Below are 23,637 nucleotides of genomic sequence, written 5' to 3' on the forward strand. Positions count from 1 at the left end.
TAATGACGCTATGCTGATGCAACAGGATCTGGAAAGGTTGAACAGATGGGCTGAGAGGTGGCAAATGAAGTTTAACATTGACAAATGTAAAGTACTACATATGGGAAACAGTAACCCCAGAGCAACGTATCAACTCTGCGGTACTACACTGACAGTGGTGGAGAATGAAAAGGACCTGGGGGTAATTGTGCAGGCGGATATGAAGTTCTCTGAGCAGTGCAGACGAGCTGCAAGAGTAGCTCATGGTGTCTTGTCAATGATATACAGGAATTTTTCTAGCAGGGATAAGGAGGTGATTATTCCCTTGTATAAGGCAATGGTTAGGCCACATGTTGAGTACTGTATACAGGTCTGGAGGCCTCATTTCAAGAAGGATGTAGAGCTGCTGGAACGGGTACAGAGAAGGGCAACAGGATTAGTGAATGGAACAAAGGGTTGCTCTTACGAAGAAAGGCTTAAGTTTTGCAAATTACAGAGTCTGGAGACTCTGTAATTTGCAATATAGCCTTATACACCTCTATCAGGTGATCTGATAGAGGTGTATAAGGCTTTGAATGGTTTGAGCATTCTCAATGCCAATGGGATTCTTCATCTTGCTCAGAATAATCACCTCAGAGGGTATAAATTCAAATTGAGGAAGGACGGATGTCGGATAGATGTGCGGAAATTTGCCTTTGGCCAGCGGGTGGTTGGTTGGTGGAACCGATTTCCATCACTTGTTGTTGAAGTTGATAGCCTAAACAAATTTAAAGCTCAACTGGACAGGTATTTCGGACGAACGGAGGGGTGAAATGGGAGTGGTTTTTTTTTTTTTTTTTTTTTGGCTGATGCTGAATAAGCTTGCTTTCTTGCATCATATGCCTCTACTAATGCTAATGCTAATCACTGACAAGACACCATGAGCTATTCTTGCAGGCCATCTATACTCCTCAGAAAACTTCATATCTGCCTGCACAATTACCCCCAGGTCCTTTTCATTCTCTACCACTGTCAGTGTGGTAGCACAGAGTTGATACGTTACTCTGGAATTACTGCTTCCCATATGTTGTACTTTACATTTGTCAATGTTAAACTTCATTTGCCACCTCTCAGCCCATCTGCTCAACTTTCTAGATCCTATTGCAGCAGCGTACTGTCATTAGTGTCATTACAACCCTACCAACCTTCAAGTCATCTGCAAACTTGGACATTAAGCCTGATATACCATCATCAATATCATTTATAAATACAGAAAACAACAATGGACCCAACACTGAACCCTGAGGGATTTCACTTAATAACATTAGTCAAGGAAGAGCAGTGTCCATTGATTACCACTCTGTCTTCTCCCACTCAACCATCCCTTTATCCATAGCAGCAATTTGCCTTGCCTCCAATGCCACACTGCTCCAATTTGGGCAGCAGTCTTCCATGTGCAACAGCATCAAAGGCCTTTCTAAGATCCAAATATATGATATCAAAGTTATCCTTTGCATCCAGTTCCTTTGTGACTACATCATAGTATCCAATCAAATTTGTCAGACAAGACTTGCCCCCTTAACAAACTCATGCTGTGTCCGAGCTATAACTGAAGACTTGTCTAGATGATCCTGCAATGCTTCTTTAACCAGTGCCTCCATTAATTTCCCTGGAACAGAAGTTAAACTAACAGGTCTGTAATTATCTGTGTCTCCCTTTGACCCTCCTTTGTGGATTGGGGTCACATTTGCACTTCTACAGTCCATGGGTACCTCCCCTGAGTCCAGGGAAGCTCTCATAATTATGGCTAAGGGTTTGCTTACTTTCTTTGCTGCCTCCTTTAATATAACTGGATAGATTCCATCCACCCCAGGTGCCTTTCTTATGTTTTCTTCAACAATTTCTCCTCCACTTTCCTCTCAGTTATTGCAAAATCATCTAGGTCAATGCCAGAGTTTAATTCACCTTTGACATTCCCCTCCCTGAATAACTCCTCAGGTGTGAATGTAGATGCAAAATACTCATTTAGTTTGTTAGCCACCTGAACAGGATCATCAACAGTTGAACCATCAATATCCAGTCAACCAATCTGATTCATCCCATTCCTTCCAGAGTTTACATAAGTAAAGAACTCTTTGCTGTTTTTCTTCGCACCCCTTGCCAAGGATTTCCCGTAATCTGCCTTCGCCTGCCTGACCTCCTTTGTAACTTGGTTACAGACCAGCTTATATCTATCATAGGTTTCTGTGTCACATGTTAATTTGTATGTATCCCATGCATTTTTCTTCTCTGTCACATGTCTAATTAGTTCAGCTGACATCGATTTAGGCCTAAATCTTGAACAGTATTTCTTTGTTGGTATGAAAAGCCTAGTAGCTTCCAAGATTAATTCTTTGAATGCTTCCCATTTTGAATTTGCTGTTGGTAACATCGTTGGTCCACCCATATAAAATTTAAATACTGTCTCAGACAACCATAGTCACCTTTACGAAAGCAAAAACCCTTCCCTTTACCCTTGATGGTAGTAACCTCTTTGAGTAAATCCCACTTCAGCAAACTGTGATCACTGCCACCTAGTGGTTCCTTTATCTGCAGATTCTTGATGCACGAAGAATGACTGCTGATAATCAGATCAAGTGTATTACTCCATCTAGTTGCCTCCCGAACATGCTGCTCTAGAAAACAATCATCCAATGAATCCACAAAAGCCTTGCTAGTGTGTGAGTGACCAACACACAAATTCCAGTCAATCTCTGGGAAATTAAAATCCCCCATTATATGACACTGTGAATTACTGGCCCTCTCTATTTCACTGCACAATTGCTCATTATACTCACCAGATTCATTTGGCCTATAACACACACCAACTCTCATTTTTCCTTTCCCAGTGCTTATATCACACCAAACAGACTCAACATTCATTGTCCACCAACATCAATTGGTTGCACTTCCATAGATTTTATGTGTTTCTTAAATAACAGCATAACCCCTCCTCCCTTTCTGTCCTGTCTCTCCTTTCTGTACACATTGTACTCCTTGTACTCATTGTACTCCTGAACAAGTGGATCCTTCCACTTGTTCAGATTACGAACCTAAGGGGGCATAAATTCAAATTAAGAAAAGACAGATGTAGAATAGATGTGGGGAAATTTGCCTTTAGGCAGTGGGTGGTTAATTGCTGGAACAAACTTCCATCTGTAGTTGTGGAAGTTAATAGGTTGAATAAATTTAAGGAGGAACTGGACAGGCATTTAGAGGGAATGGTGTGATTTTTTTTTTTTTTTGGCTGATGCTGCATAAGCTCATACACATGCTTTCTTGCATCACATGCCACTACTACTACTACATTGTACTCCCCAAATTCCAGTTCTGCACTGCTTATATCTGTGTGACACCATGTCTCTGATATCCCAACAATATCTGCATTTCATGTCTTGACTAGCACTTCAAGCTCATCGAATTTATTAACTATACTCCTACCATTGGTGTACATGCAAGTATACATCCACCTGTTTCTACTCTTAGTTACCCTAACACAGCCGATGTATTTATTTGTTCCACTATGACTCCCAGCGGTCCTGGAAATCCCCATTGCCTTGCCTTCCAGGCTTCTGCTCAACTGCATTTCAATAGAAGTAGTGCAAGAATCACTTTTACCTCTGCCAGCAGCTACTGTTAATCTATTAGTCTGTGTAGTTCTTTCTTTTAAGGTAGGCAGCACTAGTAGAGAATTATTATTATTATTATTTATTTATTTATTTTTTTTTTTTCAAAAAAAAAGGACATGATTGTGCAAAGTGTTAATCACTTAAATCACTTAAAAATGGCTTATCAACTTAAACAACTGTTTGTTTAACAGTTAACATCTTCCTGTGGCTACATCTATGAAGTGAATGTCGAACTATTCTCATTTGTACTACAAAACCAGCCCATTCTGTAGAATAAAAAAACTATTTGGAATTTTTAAATTTTAAAAACTTTGTGCGCACGCACATCTATGAAGAAATCGCTTCAATTTGAGATCAATTCCAGCCCGTTCAGTTAAGCCTATCGTTCACACTGACGGAGTAAAGAAAATAGCTTCCGTATTAAATATATAGATTACAGAATTTAAATGAACAAAGTAATGCAGAAATTAAACTATTATCAAAACTTTATCTGCTAGTGAAGTTAAAATTAAGCTACGAAGTTACCACAGAAAGAATGTAACTTGACAGATATACTTTAGAAAAGTTAAGAATTAAATTTACAAATACTACAGAAATTAATTTCTCGACATTGCTGAAAAAAAATTTAAAAATTACAGAAAGTAAATTTAAACAAATTTTAACCAAAACAATTGTCTACTAGACACCTGATCTTAATTCCATTCAGTTAATCCGCTGGAGCCAACTTAAAACAAGTCTGCTCTCTTTGACTGCCCACAGTAGAATCTCTACTTCTTACAATCCAGTCTATACCTCTTCTCCCATAAACTGAATTTATAGACCCTAGTTCTAGTATTATTAATAAGTACAAAATTTCAACTTCATAATTTCGCTCTCTCCCCCGCTCCACCTCTCAGAACCCTACGGACTTCAATCTGATACTCTCCAAGGTTACCCAGTTACCTATCTGTGTAGCCCACATATTCAAAGTCTTTCCCCATAAAATTACTAGCAATTTTATGGGGCTGTCCTTGGACATTTGTAAGAAGCTTGATTTCTTTTTTAGGTGTGGTCTTCATACTTGGATACAGTATTTAAAGGGAAGTCTTACAATTAACATATATAGTAGAATTATGACCTCCCTATCTATTTACAAGAGAATGTTTGATAAATTATCAACAAAGACACCTTGGGCTATCTTTGCAATCTGTCTATGAATGGAGAACTTCTTGTCTGGATGTATTATAAGTGAAAATCCCTTTCCTCCTCTAACATTTTTAATTTAATTTAAGTATTTTATGTATTAAATCAGAGTGATCAGGAGTGGGAGTGGGTTCAAGCCCCTGACTGCTAAATAACATCAGCCTGCCAACCAGCACTGGAGTAGCATGGCAGATTATGGTCCATTTCAACTCAATATGAATTGTTTAGGAGGAAATGGACCATTTCCCTCAACACGAATCTATCCTGCAGTGAATTGATAATGGCTGCAGTTTACCTTTTTCTATATATATATATATATATATATATTACTAATTCAAATAAAAAGGGGCTATGAAGCCCAATAAGTCCTATTATTATTATTATAATAATCTTAAATTATAGGTGAAAACCTCATAGCTTTGAGTAGGACTGTTAATCTCTCAACACTCAATCGCGAATGATTATAATATGAACTTACCCCACGTGTATTGTCATGAATGAATCAAGTTAAAATAACTATTAATTAAAATAAGCATGTATTCAACTCTCATATCACATCAAGGAAATCGGAAAGAATCACGAAAAGACGGCAGCCACCAACCTCCAAAAACCAACCAACACCACAAGCCATAGTGAGAATTGAAAAACAATTGACGCGAAATTCTAAAAACGAGAACACTAATAAATTAATTCACACATAAGTTAAACTTTAAAATCGTTATTAACTTCTTTTAAGAGACCACCTTATTCGGTTTGTTACCGTGTTCAAAAGAAGTACAAAAGTGATTCGCGAATGATATCCCCCCCCCCGTTTTATATTAAATTAACGACACCTGAAACGAGATTATTTATATAAACCAATGTATGAATTGCTATTCATGCATGCGCGTAAGAGTCCACAAGTCCAAAATATTATAAGTTCTGTGTATATTAATAGAATTAACATTTAATCTCATTTCTAATGTTTTGGCAATTAATAATTTAAAATATTCAAGCTTTCTTTCTATTAAGAACCTTGGATTCATTAAAAAGAAACATGTCCATCAGTGGTTGCATGAAACGCAAGCTCAGATGCACCCGTCCTACCTGCTCTAACTGATGCCAAATGCTGCTGTATCCTTACAGGAAGTAAATTTTGGGTTGAGCCAATATAAGCAAAATTGCATCCACCACAAGAAATATTGTAAACAATATTGTGAGCTTCCATGGTTGGAACTACATATGTCCTATATTTCAAGATGGCATGGAGCTTATTCATGGGTTGTGGAACAATCTTAAATTCAGTGTTCTTAAATATGTTAATAAATTGTGTATACCTATGTTGTATATACAGAACTTTAATAAAATGTTTGTGATCCGCCCTGTCATTTGTTATATTGGCTCGACCCAAAATTTACTTTCGGTAAGGATACAGCAGCATTTGGCATCGGTTAGAGCAGGTAGAACGGGTGCATCTGAGCTTGTGTTTCATGCAATCACTGATGGACATGTTTCTTTATAATGAATTCAAGGTTCTTAATAAACAGCGTGAATATTTTAAATTATTAATTGCCGACACATTAGAAATGTGATTAAATGTTAATTCTATTAATATATGCAGACCTTATATTTCGGACTTGTGGATTCTTATGTGCATGCCTGAATAGCAATTCATACATTGGTTTATATAAATAATCTCGTGACAGGTGTCGTTAATTTGATATAAAACAGGGGGGATATCATTCGCAAATCACTTTTGTACTTGTTGTGAACACGGTAACAAACCGAATAAGGTGGTCTCTTAAAAGAAGTTAATAACGATTTAAAGTTTAACTTATGTGTGAATTAATTTATTAGTGTCATCGTTTTTAGAATTTCGCGTCAATTGTTTTTCAGTTCTCATGATGGCTTGTGGTGTTGGTTGGTTTTTTGAGGTTGGTGGCCACTGTCTTTCCGTGATTCTTTCCGATTCCCTTGATGTGATATGAGAGTTAAATACATGCTTATTTTAATTAATAGTTATTTTAACTTGATTCGTTTATTTCAATTGTTTGTTATTTGGTTTTTTTTTTTTTTTTTTTAGGAGCAGTAGTAACTAAGGCCATATTGCTCCAGGGATATGCGGTGGTCATTCCCTGACCTTTCCGCATCCTCCATATTTGGTGGTGACAGGCTCAAACCCCGGTCTAATCGAGAAGCGTGTGCTACGCACTGCTGCACCTTCCCACCTGCTACGGAGGTGCCATTTATTTCAATACACGGGGGGGGGGGGGGGGGGTAAGTTCATATTATAATCATTCGCAATTGAGTGTTGAGAGATTAACAGTCCTACTCAAAGGTATGAGGTTTTCACCTATAATTTAAGATTATATATATATATATATATATATATATATAATTTAAGATTATATATATATATATATATATGTTTTTGCAACCCCGAACTACCCTAGCCCAACTACATATTTCTACCATAATCATCTTTCCACTTTACTAGCCTCTACATCTTATGCCCTGTGAGCCATTAGTTTACCGAACACGAAATCAGGGCTCTATTTTTCTAGTTTTACCCAACCTATTTTTCGCCTTAACAAAGTTTAGCTGCCTTCTATCGCTACTTTGTCAGCTATTATATTTCTTAACTATCCCGCGGGCAGTTTGAGCATCATGTACTTAACCTAGCGTAGCTTCACCGTCCACGTTATTTCAAATAAACACACACCAAAATTTGTCTAACGCTAGGCGCTGCTAGCGTACACATGCATATATACACTGGTAACCCACTGACACAGTCTTTTCTGTCAGTCCGGCATGTAGCGGTAAGTTCTTGTCATTCGGATTTTCCTTGCCTTTGTCTTTGCCTTTTCTTTTGTACTTTCATAGCGTTCCACTTACTTCTGTAAGGTCATCCATGTTCTGTATACTATAACTTATTAACACATTATGTAATTGCAAACTTGGTATAACGTTATTCTAATTTTATTCATAATTTTATTCAAAACTTTAAAATTGATATTACCACGTGTACTTTGACAAACAGAACATGTCAGAAATAGAAGTAAGAGCATTGATGTCTTTTTCATGATTTTGGTGGATGACCTCTGATGAAGACACAAAAATTATGAAGGACTCTACAATGCTATCTCCACCTAGGTCGTCTCTTCAAAAATATTCTTTTGGTTTACTTTTCTATCGTTACAATTATTTTTCCAGTTCCTTTCTTCCCACCTTCGTTCACAACATATATCGCTCCCAGGGTACACCATATTTTCATTAGTTCATTTCCATGCATAAACATCTACTTAATGTATTTTATACTAGTAATATTTTATATATATATATATATATATAAAATTGTTTTTTTTTTTTTTTTTTTTTTTTTTTTGTATTGACTTTTCTAAGTGTAGGTTGTTTCCATAAGCAGTACATGTTTGGCTATATAGCTAATGGGAGGCGAAGTTAGGAAAGAACTTAGGATAGCAATGGACACTCCTGCCCTCATATTGCACTAATAGCCCAGAGTGTTGAAGAATTTTAGGGGAAGGACAGTGAATAGAATATGATTGTAGAAAATACTGTTGGTAGAGGGCCTTTACTACAGTGGTTGGCCTTGGACCGTAGAGGTTGCCACTTTTGCCCTTGACTAGGGCGGCAAGCTCAAGCAATCATTCTCACGTTTTGGTTCTGTCTGCTACGTGCAGATTGGTAAGTCCTAGCAGAAAGTTAACTTGATAATTGGTCTTTTTGTTTTAATTATAACTGCAGCTACCATCAACAACTTAAAAGTATAGGAAGCTTAATGTAGATGCTACAGTTTCCTGTACGTAAGATAAATTCACGTTTTGAAACTTTTGGCCCCAACACTAAATTATATGGACAGGAAACTACTTAAACATTAATGGTGGCATATATGGACTATTTCAGTACATGTACTGAAACGGTGTGGCATCCTGAAAGAAACTGTTTCACATATATCTGCCAGTTACCTGCTAATTTCTAATTTATGTTAATTTTTAGATTTAATTTTTATGTTTAATACAATTTAGAATGTAATTTTAATGGTTAATATTTTAATTTTAAAACTGATCTCTTAATGCTAGTGAGTCTATTATTGTTAATAGCTGGTGGTTATTTTAAACATTAGAGTTGACATAACTTTTTGGATATACAGAGAGACAAAGACAACTCTTTTCAAATTGCAAATACCTACCCAATGCAGGGCTGTTACTAATACAGACGAGAACTTGTACCTCCGGATTTCCTGAGCACCAACTGTATTTTCTACAATCATATTCTATTCACTGTCCTTTCCCTAAAATTCTTCAACACTCTGAGCTATTAGTGCAATACAAGGGCAGGAGTGTCTACTACTATCCTAAGTACTTTCCTATCTTCGCATCCCATTAGCTATATATCCAAACATAGACTGCTTATGGAAACAACCTACACTTAGAAAAGTCAATACAAAAATATTTACTTACTAGCTCTATCTTTGCAGCCTGAGAAAGATAGGCAAGTATTTTCGAACAATTACAATTAGAATTAATATAAAATAATAGCTAATAAACCCCTTGAATATATATATATATATATATATATATAATTATGAATAAAAAATTAAAATTAAGTAAAGAAAGAAAATGGATTTGAATTTGAATAGAGATAAAATGAAATATCGATAATATGAATTATGGATCAGGGACACTGCAAGAGCAAAGGTACCCTACAACCATAATGTATATAGAAAATTATTTTTAATGTTATGTGTAAATCTTTAATTTAACTTATGCTAATAATGAAAATACCGTGTACCCTGGGAGCGATGTATGTTGAATAAAGGGGGAAGAACGGAAAAGAAAAGTGTAACGTTATAAACAAAGTGCGAATTTTGAAAAAATGCAAAATTTGAAAAGAACGACCAAGGTAGAAATAGCAGATTTTTGAAAAGAACGACCAAAGTAGAAATAGCATTGCAGTATCTTTCATAATTTCTGTGTCTTCTTCAGAGGTCATCCACCTAAATTATGAAAAAGAACAGCAATACTCTTACTTCTGTTTCTGACATGTTCTGTATGTCAAAAAACACGTGTACGCGGACATGTGGAAAAAAATAATTTAGAATATAAATTTTGAATAAATAAAATACAAGTTAAGCAAAAATATTATGCCAAAGTATAACATACAGAACATGGATGACCTTACAGAAGTAAGTAGCCCGCCAAAAAGAGAAGACAAAGGAAGCGAGTGTCCGAATGACAAGAATGACAATAACTTACCGCTACTTGACCGGTCGACAAAAAAGAATGACAATAACTTACCGCTACTTGACCGGTCGACAAAAAAGTCTTTTTTGTCGACCGGTCAAGTAGCGGTAAGTTATTGTCATTCTTGTCATTCGGACACTCGCTTCCTTTGTCTTCTCTTTTTGGCGGGCTACTTACTTCTGTAAGGTCATCCATGTTCTGTATGTTATACTTTGGCATAATATTTTTGCTTAACTTGTATTTTATTTATTCAAAATTTATATTCTAAATTATTTTTTTCCACGTGTCCGCGTACACGTGTTTTTTGACATACAGAACATGTCAGAAACAGAAGTAAGAGTATTGCTGTTCTTTTTCATAATTTAGGTGGATGACCTCTGAAGAAGACACAGAAATTATGAAAGATACTGCAATGCTATTTCTACTTTGGTCGTTCTTTTCAAAAATCTGCTATTTCTACCTTGGTCGTTCTTTTCAAATTTTGCATTTTTTCAAAATTCGCACTTTGTTTATAACGTTACACTTTTCTTTTCCGTTCTTCCCCCTTTATTCAACATACATCGCTCCCAGGGTACACGGTATTTTCATTATTAGCATAAGTTAAATTAAAGATTTACACATAACATTAAAAATAATTTTCTATATATATATATATATACACACACACATACGCACACACACACATATATATATATATATATATAAAATTGTACTTATTTCCAAATATAAGGCCTTGCATTTTGCTACTTTAAAACATAGCAGCTACTTTTCTGATCATTTTTGAGGCCTATTTCAAGTAATCCTGAAAGAGCACTGCTTGGTGCTGATTATTAACCATTCTCTCAATCTTGACATCATATGCAAATTTTGATATTGCACCATGTATCACTTTATCAATTCCATTTAATAAAATCAAAAAGAACAGTGGCCCCAGTACCAATCACTAAGGGACCGAAATACTAATCCTTAGCCCAAGCTGAACATTAATCATAACTTCCCTCTGCCTCATATCCTACAACCACTCTACAATCCAACTAAGGACCCTGCACATGATCCCAATGTTCCATCTTATATTAGCATTAGCATTAGTAGAGGCATTTGATGCAAGAAAGCAAGCTTATGCAGCATCAGCCAAAAAAAAAAAAAAAAAAAAAAAAAAACCACTTCCACTTCACCCCTCTGTTCGTTCAAAATACCTGTCCAGCTGAGCCTTAAACTTATTTAGGCTATCAACCTCCACCACAAGGAATGGAAGTCTGTTCCACCAACCAACCACCCGCTGGCTAAAGGCAAATTTCCGCACGTCTACCCTACATCTGTCTTTCCTCAATTTGAATTTATGCCCTCTCAGGTGATTTTTCTGAGCTAGAGGAAGAATCCCATCAGCATTGAGCATGCTTAAACCATTCAAGGCTTTATACACCTCTATCAGATCACCTCGCTGGTGCCTAGTCTCCAGACTCCTTGTGTAGGACTCATTTAAATGCATTGCTAAAGTCCAAATAAACAATGCTGAAATTATTTCCTTATACAGTTCATGATTAACTCTGTCAGAAAATAGCTAACACAGGGTAGGTAAACAAAATTACTGCATTTCATTCAGAATGCCATTTCTATCTATACACCCCTCTACTGCATTCTTGATCATTGCCTCCATGATTCTCAACCACTGAAGTAAATCTAACTGGTCTGTGATCACCCACTTCTCCAATCCAAATTCTCTCCCATTCCAATGATGCCTTCATAATTAAACTTATGAAGGCATCATTGGACACCCATAATTACAATACATCACCATCCCCCACAAGATCCTCTTGTCCTGAAAATAACTTTAATTCTGCAGAATTTTTAGCTTTTTTTTTTTTTTTTTTAATGCAAACAGCTTTAAATATTTCAATGTTTACTTAACTTATCTGAAAATGAATTGTTCAAACTTATGAAAATTATAAGCAATGACCATTTTTAGGAAAGATTACCATCAGTATTATAGTGTCACTCAAGATAGAAAAGCATCAAATCGATACTGTTTTACAATAGTGATATATGCTAGGAATAAAAATACCTTTGGGAAATGGTCCGAATGGCTGTGGTCTTTCCTTTGTTCGTGTTGTGGTTGTTGCTCGAGTACCTTAAAAAATGAAGAATGTGTTAAGTTATTTTAAGTGTATTGGAGTCATAAACTGGTATCATTAATTTAAAAAAACCTAGTATTACTTTAAAATATAACAGCTATTTCAGAATAAAGAAAAACTAAGTAATACAGACAGGAATGACTAAGATTCCTGTCTGCAGCTTCATTTAGCACATGTAATGCAGTGAGTTACTCTTTCTGCACTGTATAATGATATTTTATATTTTTAATTCCTTGACAATAATTATTTTTTCAGATATATACCATAAAGGGGTATATCTGAAAAATCTGTGTTGTCAGAGACATTCTTTCAGATATGCCAGACAAGCTGTACTTGCTACCTGGGAGTCTAAATCGCTGATGGAACTGATATTCGGGTGACACTCAAGTCAAGTGGACCCAATTTCGGAGAAGTCCGGACAGTCTGCGACAGCCAAATCCTCTGCTTGCACCTTTATGATGGTTAGACTGTTAGTAATCCTGGGTATAACCCCCCATTCACAAGCACACTGTGGGTGACCACCCAGGTGTGAACAAACGTAAGCAGAGGTCAAGATGTGGCACCCACACCACATGGAGGAATGCTGCCCCTCTGTGTTACCAGGCAATACCAAGTGGTTGATGACTTTCATCAACCGGGGAAATACCACCACTTTGCTTATTGGAGGCTTGAAGTGGTGAAACCCATGTTTAGTCTCTAGAGCAAAGTTTCCGGCATCCCCCTCCCCACATACTTCTCCTTCAACCCATGCACGGTACTCTAAGTACTATAGGTTTTGATACCTTTCATGTTTGGGGTTTTCATAAAAAAAAAAAAAAAAAAAAACCAGTGCAATACCACCACTTTTCTTATTGGAGACTTGAAGTGGTGGAACCCATGTTTAGTCTCCAGAGCTAAGTTCCAATCAGCCCTTCCCCATCTCTTTCCATCATGCAGTATGGCTGATGACTTTTGAGGTTATGATGGACATCATGGCGAGATCCAATCTTCCCTACATTTCGAGGGTACAGCTCTAAAATGGTGTTCACAGGCCGGCAGTGAGTTACTACACTGGACCGAACCTATTGGTAACTCTCTAGGAGGCTTCCAGGGCAGCTAGTGTATAATCTTGCTACCTCTATTTGGCCAGATGGTGACTGGTGGGAGTCCGAGTAGTGTGTATGCAGGGGGGGGCATTGTCGAGGCAATGTTAGTTCAAGGATCTGGGTATATTCTTACCATGTGTACGCCATATCCAAAAATTTCATTACTTCATACAGCAAGTCCCCCCCCACTTTTCTTACTATTGAATACACCACGAATTGTCAAACTAATACGGCAAACTTATCTGTGAAAAAATCTAAACCTTCCAAACACTTCCTAGTTCATTTCACAAATATACGTGGTCTCAATTCTAATCTCAATAATGTCCATTTCCACTTGCAGTCTGCCAAACCCCATGTACTTTTTCTGAGAGAATCTCAGTTATTGGTTGATTCAACTACTGCTCATCTCAGTTGCCCAAATTATTCGCTGTATGATTCCTTTCGCTGAACGCACATATGTACTTGTGCATATATGTCCGTTCTGATATTCCCTGTCAGAGAATTGGTAATTTGGAATCTCCTCATTTCGATCTTCTCCGGCTTAAAATCTCTTTACCTCATTCTGTTAAATTCATCTGTTGTCACTACCATTCTCCCAACTCCACTAATCACTTGGAGCTCTTCAACTTCCTCACTTTGCAACTTGACTTTCTCCAGTCCAACTTTCCTAACAGTGAGGCAATTTTCCTTGGTGATTTTAATGTTCACAACTCCAGCTGGCCGAGATGCTGAGGCTTTGCAATTACTCATGACCTTGCACAGATTGTTCATTTACCTAACAGAATACTGGACAATCCTAACCATACAGCCAACATGCTTGATCTTTTTCTCACAAACAACCCTTCTAAGTACACGGTCGAAGTGAGTTGTCCTTTAGACACCTCAGATCACAACTTGGTGATGGTCTCTTCTCAAATGGAGCCTTTATCTCATGGCTATTCCCAACCTCATGTTGTTTCGCATTACAAAAATGCAAAATGGGATGACCTGCAAGATTTCTTTTCTGCTTTTCCTAGGTCAGACTACTGTTTCAAAATTTCTGATGTCAATTTTTACTCAGATCATGTCAGTGAAATTATTCTTGTAGGGATGGAATCCCTTATCCCATATTCCACTTTAAAATCTCTTCCTTTATCTAAACCTTGGTTTTCCAATAAATGTGCTAAGGCCATTCAGGAGAAGAATGTTGCGTATCGTAATTGGCTTGTTTCCAATTCTTCAGTTTCATTTTCTGCCTACAAAGCTCTCAACAATTGTAAAGCAGTTATTAACCAGTCGAAACTAGATTTTGAACAGGCTAAGAGTAGACAACTTGCTTCTTGCCCTAATGGTAGCCAAGCATTCTGGTCTCTTGCCAAAGCTATTGGCTGCAACTTTTGTCCATCTCTGCTCCCACCTCTGTCAAAACCAGATGGCGATGGTTTTGACAGAGGTGAGATATTCACCTCTGTCAAAACCACCATTTACCTAACAGAATACTGGACAATCCTAACCATACAGCCAACATGCTTGATCTTTTTCTCACAAACAACCCTTCTAAGTACACGGTCGAAGTGAGTTGTCCTTTAGACACCTCTGATCACAACTTGGTGATGGTCTCTTCTCAAATGGAGCCTTTATCTCATGGCTATTCCCAACCTCATGTTGTTTTGCATTACAAAAATGCAAAATGGGATGACCTGCAAGATTTCTTTTCTGCTTTTCCTAGGTCAGACTACTGTTTCAAAATTTCTGATGTCAATTTTTACTCAGATCATGTCAGTGAAATTATTCTTGTAGGGATGGAATCCCTTATCCCATATTCCACTTTAAAATCTCTTCCTTTATCTAAACCTTGGTTTTCCAATAAATGTGCTAAGGCCATTCAGGAGAAGAATGTTGCGTATCGTAATTGGCTTGTTTCCAATTCTTCAGTTTCATTTTCTGCCTACAAAGCTCTCAACAATTGTAAAGCAATTATTAACCAGTCGAAACTAGATTTTGAACAGGCTAAGAGTAGACAACTTGCTTCTTGCCCTAATGGTAGCCAAGCATTCTGGTCTCTTGCCAAAGCTATTGGCTGCAACTTTTGTCCATCTCTGCTCCCACCTCTGTCAAAACCAGATGGCGGTGGTTTTGACAGAGGTGAGATATTCTGTTTCACTTCGGCTAAGGATAAAGCTGACCTGCTAGCATCACATTTTTTTTCCAACTCGTGTATTAATAATCTTGGTGAAACAACTCCCACCATTCCCAACACGCTCCATTCAATGCCTCCTGTGGCCTTCCGTCAAAAGGATGTCAGAAGGATTTTGACGAATCTTGATGGTAAGAAAGCTCCAGGTCCTGTGATATTTCTCCAATTGTTCTCAAAACCTGTGCTCCTGACTTACTCCTGTTCTTTGCCACCTTTTTTCACTTTCTTATTCCAAAGGTGTTTGGAAATTTGCTCATATCCAGCCAGTTCCTAAAAAGGGTGACAAATCTCTCCCATCCAATTATCGTCCCATTGCTATTACTTCTACTCTTTCTAAAGTAATGGAGAAATCAATTAACTGCCAAATCTTAAACTGCCTAGAAACCTTCTGTCTGATCAATGATCACCAGTATGGATTCCATCAGTGTCGATCCACTGGTGATATTCTGGCTTATGTTAGCCATTTATGGACAAATTTAATGGAAAAGTTCGGTGAAACACAAACAGTTGCTCTTGACATCTCAAAGATTTTAGATCGTGTTTGGCATAAAGGTTTTCTAAACAAGCTTCCATCTTATGGTTTGCCAACTGTTTTTTGTAATTGGTTATCCAGTTTTCTCTCTGATCGCTCACTGAGGGTGATGGTAGATGGCTCTCTGTTTTCTAACTTCTCCACTAATGCTGGTGTCCCTCAAGGTTCAGTTCTTTCCCCCCACTCTTTTCCTCTTGTATATTAATGACCTTCTTCCATTGACTGGAAATCCTATCCATAGTTTTGCCAATGATAGCACATTGCATTCCACTTTCCATTTTGAGAAACCTTGCCCTGCTCAATCAGCTTCAACTTCTCGAATATCCACTACCAATTCCTTAAATGCCAATCTCCAGGTAATTCTCTAGTGGGGCAAAGACAACTTAGATGATTTCAATCCTTCCAAATCTCAGTCTTGTCTTATATCACACAGGGTCCTGAGCTGGATTTCATCATTCTTCTCTTTCTTGGTGATTCCTTTCTATTCTCTCTCTCTCTCTCTCTCTCTCTGGGTAACTCCGAAATTTTTTTTTTTTTTTTTTTGGCTAGTGCAGCATAAGCCTCAGGCTTCCTTGCACCATATGGCTAATAATAATAAAAACGATTCTTCTGCTCCTATGCTTATCTTTGGTGACATTCCGATTTCTAGGCATGGTGATACACCTCTTTTGATGATTATCCTGACTTCTAATCTCTCTTTCCACAAGCACATTACAAATATTGCTTCCTCTGCATTTAAACTTGGTTTTCTCTTTTGCTCTCAGCGTTACTTTTCTTCCAAACAGCTGTTCACTCTGTACAAATTGCAAATCCGTCTTACCATGGAATATTGTTCCCACATCTGGGGTGGTGCCCCCAAAACCTCTCTCAGGCTTCTAGATTCCATTCAGAAGAGGGCAGTTAAGTTAATCAATGATTCATCTCTAACAGAGTCTCTCCACTCGCTATCTCATAGACATACTGTTTCTGCTGCATGCCTTTTCTACAGATACTTCCATGGGCACTGTTTTTCTAAATTGGCTTCTATAATTCCCGCTCTCGCTTTCAAAACAGTCCGAACACATGCCACCACCTTGCCAACATCCATTTACTGTCCAACTTCAAACTCACAGAACCAACTTTTCATCTTCCTCGTTTATTCATTCAACTGCTGTTTTCTGGAACAACCTTCCTTCATACGTATTTCCTGAAAATTACAGTCCAATGTCATCAAATATCTTCTTTCATCTTCTCACCCTCCAACCAAAGCATGGTACTAAGTACTATAGGTTTTAATACCTCTCATGTTTGGGGTTTTCATAAAAAAAAAAAAAGAAATATAGAAACAATCCAGTGTGTAGGATATATTCCTAATTACAAAGCCATACCAGAACTTAAAGAATCATACCAATGTATAAGCATGCTTGCAGAGCATCAGCATCAATTTCAAGTAGGGCAGAGATGACAGGCTGGAAATACAGCTGACTATGAACAGGCAGAAAATAGTAATTCACTGAATATGAGATAGGCTGAACACTAGGAAGAATTATGTTTGTGATATATATATACATACAGTAGGGCCCTGCTTTTCAGCATTCCGATAATACACCAGTTTTCGATTCCGATAAATCATACACAATGATTTATTTAATTCGATAGATATAGCTTAAAATGTAACGTAACATTAGCACACTGCCTTTCATGACTACTAACTTATATATATATCCATGTTAGGCGAAGAATTATTTATAAATTTTAAAATCATAGATAACTTAAGGTTCTTAATAAAATCAGAACAGATTAATGCCATCTATATGAAAGATTATGCATTACATTGGTCTGTATTAATTTGATATGTTCTAGATATATTAAAAGGTTGATATAGTAGAATTTGGTAGTGTAAAAACATCGGATTAGAAATGAGGTAACAAGCTGAGTAAGTTAAGGTGCAGTCTGAGAATGACCTGTAATTCATCAACCAGTGAAATACCACCACTTTGCTTACTGGAGGCTTGAAGTGGTGAAACCCATGTTTAGTCTCTAAAGCAAAGTTTCCAACATCCCCCTTCCCCCCATACTTCTCCTTCAACCCATGCATGGTACTAAGTACTATAGGTTTTGATACCTTTCGTGTGGGGTTTTCATAAAAAAAAAAAAAAAAAAAAAGCCCAAGTAACGTGCAAAGGCCAAGGACGGCACTGTGGCAAAACCTAGAAGTACATTATATATACAATATAAGGTGAAAGTAAAGCAAAATGAGATAAAAAGTAGTAATAGTAGTAGCATAAAATGTAATGAACTAAAAAACATAAATTGAAATATAATAGGGCAAAATTATAAAATGTGTTAATTGTGGGTTGATAGATATATTGAAAGGGACTTTAAATAGGGCTAACCCTCTCAATATATCGGCCCATAATTAACGCAGCTATCTGTTTCTGTTGTCAACTGCCCGCATAACATGGTCCAAATAAATGTAGGATAGTATAATAATAATAATAATAATAATAATAATAATAATAATAATAATAATATAGTACCAAAGTATGTAAGGTAACTTGGAAGTATTATAATATAAGGGCCAAAAGCTGATAATAAGCAAATTTAGATTAGTAGTTTACGGGCAAGTTGACTATTAGCCCGACAGATAGCTTAGTAACGTAAAGAATACAATAGAGCAAGAGTTCCATCCACTATTGTTTATATATATTTTTATATATATAAGTTATTTATATAAATTTATATATATATATATATATATATATATAAAGGAATGCATCTAGTTCAGCCCCACTTGAATATTAAAAGTTAATTCAAAATTTTAAAATCATATTATTGCAAGTCTGCAAACATGCACTATAAGTTAATTATTATAATCACCAATCAATATGAATTTTACTGCTGAGTAAATGGCTGCTTCATGGTGTTGTATGAGATGTGATCAAAACAATTGAATACCGGGCTATAAAGTTATCCTTACCAAATAATCCAGATATCATACTTGAAGTCTGTGCTGCAATTCCATTCAATTCACTACTCATTGTAGATATTAACGATCCTGGACTTGAACCACCATCCCGGTTAGTCATATCTGGCATGTCTTGTACACGTTTCTCCCTTTCTCTAGTTATTGGTTCTCCAAGTGCTTGCAAATTCTATGTAGCAAAAATAAAGCAAGGCTGAGAAAAATGAACAGTGATATTTATATTTATAAATCTCCAATGAAAATTATTCCAAGAAATGGCAAAATAATACAAGTATAGTGATTAAAATTAAAAAAAAAAAAAAAAAAAATCCAAAAATAGATGTAGTAAACACAGATACATCAAGGTAACACAAATTAAGTTTATACCCTCAGGCTTCATATAGACAACATATTATAAGAGATTTTACACTTTTATTCACATGCACATAAACATTTGGGGTTTTCATTAAAAAAAAAGAAATATTTTTTTTTATGAAATCGTATAAAAGTATTGAATTTTCATTATAAAATATTTCCAGTACTATGTATTTCTTTGGCAATTCTTTACTTTTTATTTAATTTAATTGTTTATTATTAGTTATATTTTGTAGTTAACAATAACAGATGCCATTACTGAATTTTTAGTGCGAACCCCGTCCCCCCGGAACACTTTCGCGAACCGCTGAGGTACAGGATACCATGTGCCTTCCTAATCACCTGTATTTGTACATTTCCACTATATGTAAAAGTACATATCAGATTGAATCATAATTGTAAGTCTTTTTAATCTTGAATCATTTTAGCTTCTCTCGCCCTAGCTTGTACACAACTCCAGGATTTCTGTTCCCCCAAATCTTACATTTCGAAGCATTGAACTTTAAGTGTCATTTTTTGGACCATATATGCAACTGATTCAAGTCTTTTTGGAGCATCCTGGACTGGTCTGAATTGTTAACCCACCTTAAAATTAAGAGCAATCTTTGGCAGTTTCCCTTGTATTCTTCTGTCAATAACATTTTATGAAAATGTTATGAAAACTAGGAGGGAGCCCAATGCCGAACACTGAGGGAAGCCACCTGTTACACTAGTAACACTACATTGATTGCCTTTTCTGGGCACAGTATCTTCAAAAAATATATGGCAAGGTTGGCACAGTCTGGTACTTGTCCACTCTGAAGACTGACCATTTATGACAACAATCCATCCAATCTTTTAGCAAGCTTGTCATCCTGCATAGGATCATACCAGTAAATCCAACTTCTTCCAGTTTATACAGCAGCTTCCACGATGGACAGTATCAAAAGCTTTACTAAAGCTTAGATATATTAGATATATAATAGGAGGATTTTAACTTCTCAGATATAGACTGGAACTTGTAGGTAGGTCACTCACAGACTAGCAAGGATTTTGTGGATTAATTGAATGATTGTTTTCTACAGTAGCATGTTCGAGAGACAACAGGAGGGAGTAATACTCTTGATCTGATTATCAGTAGTGATTCTTCATGCAATAAGAATCTGCAGATAAAGAAACCACTAGGTGGCAGTGATCAGTGTGCTGATGTGGGTTTTACTCCAAGATGTAACTACCATTAGGGATAAAGGGAAGGGTTTTTGCTTTCATAAAAGTGACTATGATGGTCTCAGAAAGTTCTTAAATTCTATACAGTGGGACCAACTGATGATGTTACCAAGAGCAAATTCTAAATGGGAAGCATTCAAAGAATTAATCTTGGAAGCTACTAGGCTTTTCATACCAACTAAGAAATATTGTTCAAGGTTTAGGCCTAAATTTTAATGTCCAAGTTTGCAGACGATACAAAGGTTGGCAGGGTTGCTAATGACACTAATGACAGTACACTGCTGCAACAGGATCTAGAAAAGTTGAGCAGATGGCTGAGAGGTGGCAAATAAAGTTTAACATTGACAAATGTAAAGTATTACATATGGGAAGCAGTAATCCCAGAGTAACGTATCAACTCTGTGGCACGACACTGACAGTGGTAGAGAATGAAAAGGACCTGGGGGTAATTGTGCAGGCAGATATGAAGTTTTCTGAGCAGTGCAGACAGTCTGCAAAAGTAGCTCATGGTGTCTTGTCAATGATATACAGGAATTTTTCTAGCAGGGATAAGGAGGTGTTTATCCTCTTGTATAATGCAATGGTCAGGCCACACCTTGAGTAATGTATACAGGTCTGGAGACCTCATTTTAAGAAGGATGTAGAGCTGTTGAAACGAGTACAGAGAAGGGCAATAAGATTAGTGAACAGAACAAAGGATTGCTCTTACGAAGAAAGGCTTAAATTTTGCAAATTACAATGTCTGGAGACTAGGCACCTGCGAGGTGATCTGATTGAGGTGTATAAAGCCTTGAATGGTTTGAGCATGCTTAATGCTGATGGGATTCTTCCTCTTGTTCAGAGTAATCACCTGAGAGGGCATAAATTCAAATTGAGGAAAGATGGTCGTAGGATAGATGTACGGAAGTTTGTCTTTAGCCAGTGGGTGGTTGATTGCTGGAACAAACTTCCATCTGTCGTTGTAGAAGTTGGTAGCTTAAATAGATTCAAGGCAGAACTTGACAAACATTTGGAACAAGGCGATGGGTGAAATAAGGGGTTTTTTTTTTTTTTTGGCTGATGCTATATAAGATTGCTTTCTTGCACCATGTGCCCTTGCTAATGCTAAATTGAGGTCAGATGAACTAATAAGACTAGTGGCAGAGAAAAAAATGAATGAGATGCATAAACTGGTCTATAATCAAATCACAAAGGAGGTTAGGCAGATTACGAGAAATCTTTGGCAAAAGATGCAAAGAAAAACAGCAAAGAGTTCTTTAGTTCTGTAAATTTTAGGAGGGCGATGAATCCGATTGATCCCCTTGATATTAATGATTCAACTGTTGATGATCCTGCTCAGGTAGCTAACAAACTGAATGAGAATTTTGCATCTACATTCACACAAGGAGTTATTCAATGAGGAGAATGCCAGAAGTTTATCAAACTCTAACAGGGAGCTAAGTGATTTTGTAATAACTGAGAGAAAAGTGGAGGAGAAATTGTTGAGTTAAACATAAGGAAGGCACCTTGGGTAGATGGGATCTATCCAGTTATATTAAAGGAGGCAGCAAAGTAAGCAAGCAAACCCTTAGCCATAATTATGAGTGCTTCATTTGCACACCTCCAGTCCCCATGAACTGGAGGTGTGCAAATGTATCACCAGTTCCCTTTGTGAATTGGTGATACATTTGTAAGAAAGTTCAAAAGGTGACACAAGTAATATTGACCTGTTAGTTAAACTTGTGTTCTAGGGAAAATAATGGAGCCATTGGTTAAAGAAGCATTGCAGGATCATCTAGACAAGACTGCAGTAACAGTTAAGACACAGCATGTGTCTTGTCTGACAAATTTGATTGGATACAATGATGTGGTTACAAAGGAAGCAGATGCAAAAAATAATTTTGATATCACATACTTGGATTTCAGGAAAGCTTTTGATGCGGTTGCACATTGAAAACTACTGTACAAATCGAAGCAGTATGTCATTAAGAGCAATATACTATTATGGATAAAAGGGTGGTTTAGTAGGAGAAGATAGTGTTAATCAATGGGCGCTGCTCTTCTTGGACTAATGTTATTAGCGGAGTCCCCCAAGGTTTGGTGTTGGGTCCACTATTATTTTGTATATACAGTGAAACTTCTCCTTACGGACACCTCTCTTTAACAGACATCTCTCTACAACGGACATTTTCAAATTCCCCAACTCTCCTCTATTGATTTTAACGTGTTTTCAGCTTCTGCCTAGAGGACATTCTCTGTAACGGACACGGACAGGCAATCTGCACTGTTTCGTTTAGATTAGCACTTAATTTGATCTCCCCATAACGGACAGCCGGGAGCTCACGACCCTTTTTCTAGGAACGTTTCTTCCACGTATTGCCTCAATCGTGTGTTTATTTTCTATTTCCGATTCTCTGAATTTTATCAAGGTTTACGTCGCGGTTCTAAACCCTTTTTCAAGAATTTTAAGGCACGAGTAAAACTTCTGATGAATTCAGTGTGTGCAGGGGGGGGGGGAATTTGGTCGGCCTTTCGTCTTTTGAGTTTCAGTTTTCAGTTTTGTTCAGTGTCGTGTGAAGTGCACAATGTCTTCTCGTAAACATTTAACTTTAAAAGATAAAGTCGAACTCATTAATGCGTATGATCGGCAAAAAAATAGTGTCCGCAATCTCGCTGCAAAATTCAAAATCAGGAAGACGCAGGTAAGCGACATCCTAAAGGGAAAAAAATGAACTGCTCAAACAATTTTGGCAACACGGAAATGATCAGGTTCAAAAATCATTCCCGAAAACTGTTGGACTTCAAATTGACAATGTTACGTATGAGTGGTTTTGTAGCGCATGTGCTAAAAAAATTCCCGTTAATGGGCCTATTATTAGGGAAAAGGCTTTGGAGGTTGCGAAATCGATTTGATGAATTTGAGGTATTGCTCAAAACATCAAAGGCAGATATTGTGGGGATTTCAGAGACGTGGTGTCACACAGATATAAGAAATGCAGAACTGGAATTTGGGGAGTACAATGTCTACAGAAAGGATAGACAGGATAGGAAGGGAGGAGGGGTTATGCTATTAGTTAAAAAACACATAAAATCCAAGGAAGTGAAGCCAGTCGACATCGCTGGACAGTGCAGTGTCGAGTCAGTTTGGTGTGACATA

General features: G+C 37.0%; 1 protein-coding gene across 12 annotated transcripts in view; it reads right to left on the reverse strand.

Annotated features, from left to right (window-relative positions):
- The window catches only part of Rab3-GEF (Rab3 GDP-GTP exchange factor), a 973,693-nt gene that overhangs the window by 538,261 nt on the left and 411,795 nt on the right, over positions 1-23,637 (reverse strand). For all 12 annotated transcript variants that reach the window (XR_016547514.1, XM_090382519.1, XM_090382521.1 and 9 more), the window contains exons 15-16: positions 18,936-19,110; positions 12,114-12,179 (exon numbers count right to left, since the gene is read on the reverse strand). Coding sequence is in view for 11 of the 12 variants with exons in the window: in XM_090382519.1 (XP_090238645.1) it covers positions 12,114-12,179; positions 18,936-19,110 (241 nt within the window). In the remaining variant the exon portion in view is untranslated. The remainder of the gene's footprint in view (positions 1-12,113; positions 12,180-18,935; positions 19,111-23,637) is intronic.

Source organism: Mastigoproctus giganteus, chromosome 10 (genome assembly GCF_048544385.1).
Source record: "Mastigoproctus giganteus isolate SK-2022 chromosome 10, ASM4854438v1, whole genome shotgun sequence".
NCBI lineage: Eukaryota > Metazoa > Arthropoda > Arachnida > Uropygi > Thelyphonidae > Mastigoproctus > Mastigoproctus giganteus.